The following is a 12,247-nucleotide window of genomic DNA, read 5'->3' on the forward strand; positions in this document are numbered from 1 at the left end:
GGGGTACTTGATTTGGTAGTGTAATGGGAGGACTTGGGAATAGAGAGGAAAACCTCTTTTTTTCCTCTCTATTATTCATTGACCTTTCTTATAAAGGAGGGATGAGCTGTTGGGGAGGATAGTGACTATGATTTTTATATGCATTTATATAAATATATTATTATATAACAAAATGTACATCTTTATACCAGAAATGACAAATCCTGCGCTGGAGACGCATCTAAGTATTTTCCAAAAATGGTAAGGAATCCACTCATTACGGGGAAATTTATAATTTAATAATAATAATAATAATATGAGCATCACCAATAACAAGTGCAATAATAAGTATAGGTGGCAAGCGTGCATAACCTCCACTAACAAAAAATATAAAGAAGAGAAGAGAAGAGAGAGATGTTTTTTTTTAAAAAAAAAAAAAAAATTATTCTTTCTACTACTACTACTACTCCAACTCAAAACTGGTCTGCATGAATTGAATTCAATGAGAGCATGACAAACAAGACAAAGGGGGTCCAGGAACTGCAAATAATTGAATAGGGTTGTTGCCTATTCACTTCCCAACTCCCAAGGAAGCCAGGACAACGCTCAACCAATGAAAAAAATAATAAATAAATAAATAAACAAATAAATGAAAAAGAGAAGCCAAACGACAAAAGCAAAGGGAAGAGCATCCCCCTCTATAAAGTTTAGTGCTCTTCCTTTTGTTTGTTTTTTTTTTCTCGCTTTACTGCACTTTGATAAAGAACCTTTCTCAGGCTTTGGCATTATGGCACACACCAACTCATAACTCATAACCCATAACCCATAACCCATAACCCATACACGAGATTAATGTTTTACAACTTGAAGAAAAAGTTCTCAACAAAAGGAAACAGAAACAGAAACATCAGCACAGACTTGGATGCAGGAAATTTTAACAGATTAAATCTATTGTACAAGTGGAACAAGAGGGCATCAATACATCCAAGCCCCTGGCAATGACAAAGTGAAAAAGATACGAATAGACATTGATTGGAAGAAGAAGAGATGAACATTGAGACTAATCACATCAATAGAGAACTTAACACCAAGCTAATTGCATTGCCATCACACAAAAATACCGACTGTACATCTCCGGCCTACACTTTGTAAGGTTACGAACACAGTCGAGTTCTTAATACGAGTGATCGTCCATTGCACAAGAAAATACTTTTGGGTACTTTGTGTCATCACTGTCAAGCCGTTCGTCTGCGTCGGAGCTGCCATGTTCAGATAATCTTTCCCCTGAAGCCACTGATTCGAATGAAGGTATATTCTTAATTATAAGTCCATGATCACCAGGAAGGTCAGCTTGATTGTTCACCTAAAACACAATGTGATCAGTACTGAGTCAGAAGGGTAAATAAAAATACACATCCGCATCCTAACCTAAACCGAAAAAATATAGAGATGATGAAACAACATTAAACTCACATGGATGAAGGCAAGTTTTTCATTTTCTTTGCCAAAGACAGCTGGTAAAACGTTCATCAAATGCGGACTGGAAGTGATTGGTGTAGAAGCCATTAGCATCCGAAGAGTTTCCCTTGCACTCTTTTCCAATGCAGATTCAGAATTTAGGATAATGGGATTTACAACGTTTGGAAGCAAGGGTGGAATAGCCGAGGAAATCGCAGGTCCAGCACTGACAAGGTAACCTTGACCAGAGGAGCAAACATCAATGATTGGAATATGCACAATAGGATCAGAGATTAAAGGTGTAAAGGTTGGAATTTGTGGCGAAAGTGGTGTTGTAACAAGAACTGGTGCAGTGAATGGCAAGGGAAACAGCGACTCATTCAGAAGATTTGGAGGACCCATTGATACTGGCCTCTCGATGACCCCAGTGGACGATCTGGATGAAACCAAGGCCGGGCCTTCAACAGCTACCAATACTGAAGGGAAAGGTGGTAGAGGTTTAGATTCCAAGGTTGATGACAGACATGAAGTCACGAGGGTAGACCTCACTGGGGTTACACAGGGCGGACACCAGCAGTAATAAGGTGACAACTGGGCACCAGGAAAAACATCCCTGGGAATTGGGAGTTGAACTGATAAAGGACTTAAAGAGGCCAGAGGTAGGGATGGACATGGGATGCTAGATATGCAACATTTCACAGAATCACAGAGTTCTGTGAGCTTCTGATCAACAAAGTGGTCATTTGCAGGCAATGCATCAGTCATGTTAGAGGCAATATCTGAAGCTGCTGGTCGGCCATTGCCAGTCACAAAGCTAGAATTACCACCTCCACGCCGCCTGATCTTATCCCTCACCGAACTTCTGATTAAGGATGAGCTTCTGGGCGGTGCATCCTTGAATGTGCTTGATTTTGGACTGAGACTTCCTTGGTGAAGAGAATGTGCTTTTGTGGTATGAGAAACTCCAAGCCGAAAGCAAGATGACTTAGGAACAGGGGCTAATGCTTGGGGGTCACAGACAGATTCATGTTCGCTGGAAGTGCTCATTATTGAGCTAGTTGATGAAGCAGCTGAATTAGCTGCTTCTGCAATACCAGTTGATCCATGAAAATACGCCTGAAGATGTGTGGCAAAAGAAGCTAGACGTGACTCGGAGACACCAGAAAGATGTGCTAATGATGGCCTCCTTAACAACAAATCTTTCATCTGCCATGCAGAAGCAGAAAGAATGAAAATCCACAAGGAAAAGACATATATACTATATAAGTACAAAAAGAAGGCAGCATTATCACAATAGACTTGGAACTTTTCAAATAAAATATACAATCACAAACAATCTCATAAAAATGAACCCGAGACATAACCACCTGCAGTATACAAACCTGTGATGAGGTTCTAAAGGACTGTTCTAACATGTCTAAGACATTCAACAAACAAGCGAGACAAGCACTCAGATAATGAGGAGCATCATTGAAGTAAATCAACGCAATACCGAGGTAGAAAAAGTGAAAAAAAAAAAAAACATCACATTGAACAATTTCATATAAAACAAACCTTTGTAAGTAGCCGCATTCCTTCTGATTTTGACTTCTCAGAGCACCAGAAATACAAAGAGCCAGACCCTGGGAGGTTTATTAGAAATGACCGGCCAGACCTGTCTGCTGAAATTTCTTCAATAGCCACAGCTGGGCTCTCAGAAATGCTGCTCACTACAGCTAGTTTACTGATACAACCATCATCACCAAAAAATGATATGCACATGTTGGATGAAGGCAAGAGAGTCAGGTTAAGATGTCCCCTGTAGAAAGAAAAACGATAGACATAAAATGCCTCAGAAAAGCCTTCAAAATATAGAAAACAAGAAGAGCACTTGACTGGAAAAAAAAAACACAAACAAAATGAAACAAATTAAAACTCAAGAAGGTCATTGTCAATATTACTTTGCAGAGCAAAAACAGACTTGACACCATCAATAGCAATTCTAAGGGTTTCATAGTAATCATAAGAATGAACTGATCAATGTACTCTTAAAAAGACAAAAATGTACATGAAGTCTAGAGAAATGCTGAGATTAAGAGTACTTATGTTGGTTCGATTGGAAAGTTCCAAGGGTAAGTAGCCAGATTAAAATCACTGGTTTTGAGAATTTAACTCACAATTAGAATCCTAATCAGTGACCATAAAAAATAACCAGCCCAAATTCAGCCTGAAAGCAACAATATAGTTGTTGGCTGAAAACAAAATGAATTCACTATCTGGAAGCAGTAAGGATGCAATCAAAGTGATCCATCTTATTTTTCATCATAACATGCTTTCATTGTTATCAAGCAACATTTTGGAAGAGAAATATTACTATAGGCAAACACTATAAGTTCACATATTTTGTTTTTAAATAGACAATGCAGCAAAACAATAATACCAAATAAACACACTCTACCAACAAAATTATGGATATGAATGCTGATAATATCTATATAAGGGCCTAGAGAAGCAATAGAAAATGAAATCGATCCTTTTTTTTCTAACTGAAGTAGATTATACAGTGGCAGCATACAATACATATTCACTGATAATAGAAAACAAATGATTATAGACAAACACTTGTCAGGCCATGTTCCCAAAATGCTACTTATAATATGTTTCTACAAAGGGTGTGGTCAACCATAATTTGGCAGAGTAGAAGTTGGAAGGTGAAGAACAAATCCAACGCTTCTTCTCGTCACCTGAATAAAGCATATGATGTTTTTATTTAGATTTGCAGGCACATCACATCAATGAGGCATGCAATAATATTCTGCGTGCATGGATAAATCAAATTCATAATACACCCAGGTTAATTTTTCCAATGATAATGCAGTAGCGAAAAAGAGCTTTAGGACATCCAAAAGATTTGACATCATGCTACAAAACCATAAGGAACCCATCAAAATCACATAATAACAGCTTAAATTTATATCAAAGCAAAACAATATGAGCAATATAAAAAATTCGCAAGTAGCTAACCCAAGGCATGAAACCAGTACACTGTATTGGTATCCTTCAACAAAATACGGACATTAAAAATACTATAATCTGAAGACACAACATCTCACATGTTTGCTTCTAAATAGGATGTAACCTCTATCAATTAAACATTAGTCGTGATGAATTTGTCAGATTAATTTCCCAAGCTAATACTCTGTCCATTGGAGGTAGCAAGCATAGTGGGCCACTGGCCAATCTCAAAGAAGCATGCTGCATCAAATCACTCATCATAAAGACATAGAACCATCTGGTACAATAAATAGAAATAAAATAAAATAACTTCACCAAACAAAACTAAAGTGAATTATACAAAAGCCAATGAAACAAGTGGCAACTAAAGACAACTGTGTATATAATATAATTAATTCACTCCTTCCAATTGCTGTCTCATTAATTACATAACTAATAATGGTTCTGCTTGCATATGAGGACCAGGAGTTTCATAAAAACAAGCAGAGCAAATATCACAAGGATATCGGAGACTACCTTTCTTTCCCTCATATTCAGAGATCATAAGAGAACATCATTCAGCAACTTCACCTACAAATCAAAAGACATTTATTTGGAAAGATGCGCAGTATTGTTACTAATAGAAGTTGATACTAGGAAGCCTGTAATCTTCAGTAAGCAACTCACAGGGATGCACTTTTAATCAAGGTATATAGGGCACAAAGTTAACAATATTATGGTGCCCTTGGCAATAGTTGCAGACTATTCAAACAACCATTCAAATAGCTAATAACATCAGCGCATGTCCTAAGCACTTATAACTAATAGTATGTTTGTCACAAGGTCAACACAAAATGAAACTCAAATAAAGTTAAACACCGAGCAACAGAAATTAACATTTAACAAATATGAACAGAACAAATTTTCAGCTATAATACCAAGCCAATCACATTGAAAAGTATCAAACTGATTCCATAATTCAGTTTTCAAAATGTGCTAAGACCTAAGAAGGGAACACAACGACCAATCAAATGGTTAATGGAGAATGCAGTTAATTGCACCATCCTAGCTATGTGCCAATAAATACCAAATCTTTATGTCTAAAATCAACGGTGTCAATTTGGCAAGTTCATGTAGTTAACTATTTTCATAAAAACACAATCAAAATCATTAAGGTAAGGAACCAGTTGCAAGCAGTGAATGACTCAAAATATGTTCCTACTATGTTATATTAATCGAAACAAATGCAGAATGATATGAGATGAGTTCTAAAATTTAAAAGCTCATCCATTGACCCATTAATATGGTACAATAGTCATCAGCAGCCAAAAGTAAAAAAAGTATTTTAAGAAACGGTAGAATAAAATTAATAAAAAAAAAATCCTTGAGAAGTATGAACTTTTGAAATGAAGTTGTTTATGCCTGCCACTAGACAGAAATTATATTTTCTTCTAAATATTAGCAACACCAAACACAAAATAACAATAACAATAATTAAATCAGCAACAACAGCAACAACAAGAATCAAAAGAAACAATATTCTTTAATTCAGTAGCAATAGAAGATGACTTCAGTATGGGCATTCAGTAGTGGTCTTTAGTCTCATTCTCTTGTTATTAATTGGTGTTAGCTGAAAGTTCTTGATTCCATAACAAATATGTCTTAATGGAAATGTATTTATGAGATTACCATGGCCTAACTTAGAAGTGAAAATTAATGTTTTCTGCTTCATAAGGAGTAGTGTGAGCATAACCACTGATGTCCAAGAACAATAATGGTAGTGATCTATCAACTGCCCCAGTATAAACTGATGTGATAAGGAGCAAAGGAATATCCTACTAGAGAACATCACTTGTTGACTGTTCTTAAGAAAAGAAAAAAAAATTCCGCTCCATTTCATGTGTATCTATTCTTCTCCTCTGTCTATACCAAACATGTCTGATGAAAGAAGAATTTAATACAAAGTAGGTCTTCTATTTGTGTTTACACTGATTAATTATGATATAGAGATGCTTACTAATAGCTTAAAAAGATAAAAACAGAATTACTGCAACCAATCCAACAATTATATGCACAGGGATTCTCCTTAGAGACAAGCATGTAAACAATCATCCAAATGTACAAAATGGAAAATTAAAAACTAAAAATGAGACAAACAATTAGATGGAATGATGAGATGGAATGTATCTTTACTGGTTTATTTTCATCACATGGAAAAAAAGAAAAATGAAGGAAAATATTCATATAATATTGTAAAAATCGACTTGAACTACCTTATAGAAGTCGGACATAGATGGCTCCCTTGCTTCTTGATCTTTCCCACACGGATCGAAACCAAAGGAACGCAGAGACACCTCGCAAGCATCCCAATCTCCGATGCTTCAAAATGCTGCGCAAAAATCAAAAGTCAGAAGCAGAGAAATAAATAGGCACAAGGAGAAGACCAAGATGAGTGAAGAATAATTGCAAACCTGGCTTAGATGCGCCATGAGCTGGTACTCTGCAACGCCGCTTGAAACGTTGAGCTTCAGCATAGGATTCATCCTTTCATCAGCACGGCAAGCACCAAGAACCTGGGAATCCAAAGCTCGAAGCCACTGCAAAACCCCGTTCTCCAGATCCCCCCGATCAAGCAGCAGATCGGAATCCCCCTCGTTCTGAAGAGCATCTCTGAGCCTCAGGGTGAGAGAAGCCGGCAAACCTCTTCCATCCATCTCCCTGGATTCTTCGGAGGAATCACCACCCGAAGCCTGATCCACACGATCGGAGCCCTCATCGCCATCACTCAGACCATTTCTCTGACGAACCATCACAAATCCCTAGAAATTCGCTGAGAAATCGCACGAACCAATCCCGATCTAGAAACCCTAGGCTTCTCCGATGAAAGATTCTTTGTTTCGAGAGAAGTCGGGCGAACGATGTAGAGGGAGACGTCGTCCAATAAGCTTGCTCTGTCGGCGATGAAGAGAGCGAAAGCGGAGAACGAGATGGGATCGAGTGGGCTATTTATAGACGCTTCCCGGATTTGTTGTGATTTCTCCGCTTTTGTTTAATAAATTTTGGAGTCCGTTTCGTTTTCCTTGTATAGTTGTATGTGCTTCTAAATTATATCTTTTGTAACATAAATATCTCTTATTAAATTAGACTACATATGGTTTGCAAAAAAATAAAAATTGTAGGATAAGTCCAGAACTCTATTACAATTATTACAATAATCAATTACATGTGTGGTAAGATCTTCGTTCATGAGGCCCAAATATTTTGCTGTTGTCAGTGAATGCATAGATGAATCTTTACTTTTCACAAATACAAACGTTTTGGCATTAAATGGCCTGTATATGATTGGCTAGAAAGCATGAAAGCAAGAAGAAAATTAAGGTGGTTTCAATTTTGATCCATTGAGGAGCAAACCGGCAGCCTTGACAAGTTCTTCCTTGATCATGAATAAGACTGCGGCAGCTAATACACTTTGGACAATTTTAGTGTTCATTCCTTTGTAGAAGACGGAGATGCCCTCGTACCGGATCATCTTGGTGATGGCGTCAAAGGTTCCTGCACACCGATAATACGAGATTCGGTTAGAAATGATGGTAATGTGTCACACAAGATGATGTTCTTATTATTCAATAGACTTAAGTTTTTAAGAACAATAATTGTAGAAAGAGAGTCCCATACCTTTATAGTGATGTCGCTTGTCATCACCTGAAGATTGTTTTGCCTGAAGCCTTGACTGCAAAGGAAAAATATGAAGCCTAATATGAGTTTCAAAGCAACAGAACCATAGATCAGGTTGCAGAGTTCCACAAGTTTTAGATTGTCCACTGGAAACATAGAAAAGGCCAAATATGAACCTTCACAACAAGCAGGGGATATGTCACGACAGTTGCTCCGAGTTTTGCCATAGCTCCAAGAAGAAAAATCTGAAGTAGGGGAATGCATTTAGTAAAATAGCAACACACATACATGAAAGACTATAACATATGTAAGAGTTGAAGTAACAAAGGAAAAAAATTGAATCCCATGAACAAATACATTAACGAGCAGAAATCATATTTTTGAAGAGAAGAAAGAGGTATCTCAATCACTAACATAGTGATTCTGTTTAACAATGGAAAGCTTTTATTTTCCAACCAAAATGTCATGGAACTTGTAAGTCATCTAGAGGAGACATGACAATTTTTTTATCACACAATCAACCCCCATATGAATAATAAACCGAAATGCAAGCCAAAATCAGCATCATAATACTTGTTGGATAACTCTACAGTTTGCTTATCAGTAAGTCAACCAAAACGAATTCCAAAAAGAAAAGAAAAACTTAAATATACATGCTCAACAACATATCATAAAACTTGATTTTCATTTGTTGATATTCAAAGAAACAGAAGGGAAAAAGTACATAAGTGGGAAGAGAATGAAAATAAAACGACGCATCCAGAACAGAGATTGAATAACCCCAAGCACCTAAAGGGGCAAACTTGAAGATTATAAAATTTGTGCCAAAAGTTTACCTCAAGAGCAGTTACTCCATCAGCTCCCTTCCCACTCAATGCACGTTTCTTCTTTAACCTCTGCAAGAGAGTCTCATACAACATGAATTGGATGGATGGGTTGCTAACCTGCACAGCCAATGTTTGATTTACATTCTCATTCAATATGAACATAGAAATTTACTTCATACCAACCATAATAAGAGTAGGGATCACACCCTTCCAGAAACCAGTCAATCCGGCTTCCTCATATAATTCTCGAACCTGGACTATTATAACAAGTATTAGGTCAAAACTAGCTTCAGCTCACAATGCTGTAACAATGTTATAAATGACTCCACTACACCAACAATGAAACCCAAAGACTAAAAATAGAAACGGATAGTGGTACGATATATACCGCACGGCTAGTTCCATAAGGCGTGGGACTGTTTGCATTATCCGAAATGAATGGAAGTGCTTGTGTGGGTGGTCTTCTTTTGGTCTTGTGTGTCTGCAGAATGCGAAGGCATATCCAATGTAAACAAAGAGATGCTTTTCAGACTAACTACAAACAATCTCCAAAGATCAGCTAAAGAGAATAATCTCCATTCTCCCAAAACAAGCCTGGTCATTTGAAAGATACTGATTTTATACATAAACCACCAGAAGAACCCGCTGTGTACAAGATTCTTACCTGCATACGAGTTACTATAACCCAGATTGGGTTAGTCAGCAGCACATTCACACACCTGGACCATAAGACAATTGATTGAACCAAAACCATGAAGAAAAGCTAAAATGATACATTTTTGCATAGAGGCTGATACAAACAAAAGAGCTGCTTATAAATGCAGGATGGCCCATAAAAACTTTGCTGAGATAATAGAAGAATGGCTTTTCTAACTTCATTCAGATAAATAGTGATACCAACAATCCAATGCTAAATAAATCACCCGGATATTGCAGCGACAATGAGGGATTGGAACATTCCAACTGATCCATCCCCGTTTCCTTTTTTGAAACGTTTAAGAGCAGCACTTTCTGCTCTGTCCCTGAATATTTGGTAGAAATAATAATAAACACCCTGCATAACAAAGATGGCATATCAGAGAGACAGCCAAAAAGTAAAAAGGTTATATAACATTTAACAATTTCCACTAACAATGATGGTGAACAAAAACAACTGCAAAAGGACACAAATAAGAAAAGTTTCAGGAATCAAGGCATCATAACAATTTATATGTTCAACACTTAAGCTTAGGTCAACTGGTCAAGCAAAGAAGATGAGGCCAAAATTCTATCATAGAATATAAATAGAATATAAACCCTCAAGCAGGTATAAGATATATTCATGCAAACCAAATGGTTAAGAATTGTAGTACAGAAACTCATGAGAAAACTCTTATCACAAGCAAGTTTTAAGCTCACTCGTATCCCAGATCCCTAATGTAGAAATTTACATTACTCTCATCAGACACTCCTTCTGAGTCTAAACTATAATGTCAGACAAAACACTCAAATAACTAAATTTTCAATTCAAAGAATAAGCACAGAGACTCAGAACGTGTTTGAAATCCTAAACCCAATGAACAACAAAAAAAAACAAAAACAAAAACATAATCATCCGCGCTATCAGGAAATATCAAAATCAACACTAATTCCAATTCAACAAGGAGACAAAAAAAAGAGAAAAAGAGTATGGAAAGCATAAATATGTTCACCCACTGAAGAGGTGGCACACGGTACCAGGCCTGATAGGTTGAGCAAAAAGAGTAAAGGCATGAGAAAACAAACACCCTCCGCTCCAATTGGGAGACCATGGTGTTAGTTTCAGAAGGTTTTGCTCACCTGAGATGCAGCGGTGCCGATCAGCGACGGCCCTAACCCACCATACAAACGTTCCCACCCCTCGTGCTTGACGACCTTCACATCCATTGCATTCACAACAAAGTAAACAACAGCGATCACGAAATCAATCCAAAAATAACAAGAAGAAATGGCGGAGTCCGAGACCTGGTACATCTGTTTGATGGTGCCATCCTTGCTACCAGACTTCGAGGGATCACGATCGGTCTGCTGACGAGTATTGACCTGGATCCATCCAAGCGAAGACCATAGATCGGAACATTAGTGTATAAATCGAAGAGAATAAGCATCAAAACCCTAGAAAAACAGAGAGATGTGGTAGTAGGAATTACTGTTTGCAAAGGGTATGTGATGAGCTGGGCGATGATTCCTCCGCCTGCGCCGGCGACCCCGTTGATGAGAGCGTCCGACATCGCTCTCCGCCGACGGCGAGAGCGGAGGGGATCGAAGAGAGAGGACGGTGAAAAGGGATCTCAGAGCCCGGTGTGGTGTTCGTATGAAATGAGCGCGGCGGAAGTGGGAATGGAAGAGACGGCAAGAAAGAAAGAAAGACTCGAAAGTTGTTGGAAGTTGGAACTCAGACGCAACACGCCGGGAGATTAGTTATTTTTATTTTATTTATTTATTACTTTTTTTATGAAATATTTTTTTATTTATTTCATAAAAAAAATATTTATTTATTACTTATTTATTGGCTTTTTATTTTCAAAATATTAATATTTATTTATTTGAACTATACCTATTTGTAAACATAAAATGGAAGGGTTTTTTTTAATTAAAAAAATTGATATGTTGGATAAGTGAGGATAAAATAAAGATATTGGAAGAAAATATTTTAAATGACTTTCTTTTTTTGAGAAAAATTGTGATATGTGGGATGATATTTTTGAAATTATAAAAATAATTAAAAATGATATTAAATTAAACCATCACAATTAATAATTTAAAAACAAAGTGAACTGATGACTTTATTAAATAATGAGTAAATACGGAGACACATCAGTAGCTTAACAATTCCATAAATTTTATCACGTGGATGAGAAGGATTAACACACAGTCAATGAGAGCCCGTTATGTGCACCTAGCATAATATAAAAAATATAGCCTCACAATAGTAAATTTTCTACCATGCAATTCTTTTTAAGGGGGAGAATACTACTTCTTTCTCATTAGACCTATACTAGAATTTATCGAACAGTAAATATACAATTCTCTACAGAACTCGAGATCCACTAAACAATATGTAAAGAGTACTATATTCAATTGTTTGTATCCACAAGGAAATATATGTTCACTCTTTCCTAATTATTTTGAGTTGGTTTATAATAATTTCTATCCACGTTTAGTGAACCTAGATTAATTCTTATGTACTATCTTCCTTTGTGATCACTTGCTCTCTTTTATTTTAATCATTCCATCTCTCAAATATTTTCCCACTTCATGAATCATTATGATATTTATAAATAAATAAATAAAATAGAAATCTTTTAATTTATTTT

General features: G+C 36.7%; 2 protein-coding genes across 3 annotated transcripts; both read right to left on the reverse strand.

The window, feature by feature from the left end:
• Nucleotides 1–819: 819 nt before the first annotated feature.
• Nucleotides 820–7,403, reverse strand: LOC120269020. Of its 2 annotated transcripts, XM_039276312.1 has the most exons (6): nt 6,684–6,799; nt 4,948–5,001; nt 4,100–4,160; nt 2,992–3,235; nt 1,453–2,643; nt 820–1,342 (listed from the first exon to the last, which is right to left on the reverse strand). In XM_039276312.1, the coding sequence occupies exons 2-6, from the start codon at nt 4,973–4,975 to the stop codon at nt 1,154–1,156; spliced, it is 1,713 nt and encodes a 570-aa protein (XP_039132246.1). In that variant the 5' UTR covers nt 4,976–5,001; nt 6,684–6,799; the 3' UTR covers nt 820–1,153. The 2 variants fall into 2 exon arrangements, with proteins under 2 accessions (XP_039132246.1, XP_039132245.1); XM_039276311.1 differs by lacking the exons at nt 4,100–4,160; nt 4,948–5,001 and adding an exon at nt 6,882–7,403.
• Nucleotides 7,404–7,591: 188 nt separating this feature from the next.
• LOC120269021 (peroxisomal nicotinamide adenine dinucleotide carrier) lies at nt 7,592–11,340 on the reverse strand. The gene is made up of 11 exons (XM_039276313.1): nt 11,081–11,340; nt 10,896–10,973; nt 10,731–10,805; nt 9,836–9,966; nt 9,577–9,631; nt 9,301–9,393; nt 9,096–9,164; nt 8,922–9,029; nt 8,262–8,330; nt 8,086–8,140; nt 7,592–7,962 (listed from the first exon to the last, which is right to left on the reverse strand). Exons 1-11 carry the CDS (start codon nt 11,159–11,161, stop codon nt 7,784–7,786), a joined length of 993 nt encoding a protein of 330 aa, XP_039132247.1. The 5' UTR covers nt 11,162–11,340; the 3' UTR covers nt 7,592–7,783.
• Nucleotides 11,341–12,247: the final 907 nt, after the last annotated feature.

This window comes from Dioscorea cayenensis, chromosome 9, assembly GCF_009730915.1.
Source record: "Dioscorea cayenensis subsp. rotundata cultivar TDr96_F1 chromosome 9, TDr96_F1_v2_PseudoChromosome.rev07_lg8_w22 25.fasta, whole genome shotgun sequence".
Classification (NCBI taxonomy): Eukaryota; Viridiplantae; Streptophyta; class Magnoliopsida; order Dioscoreales; family Dioscoreaceae; genus Dioscorea; species Dioscorea cayenensis.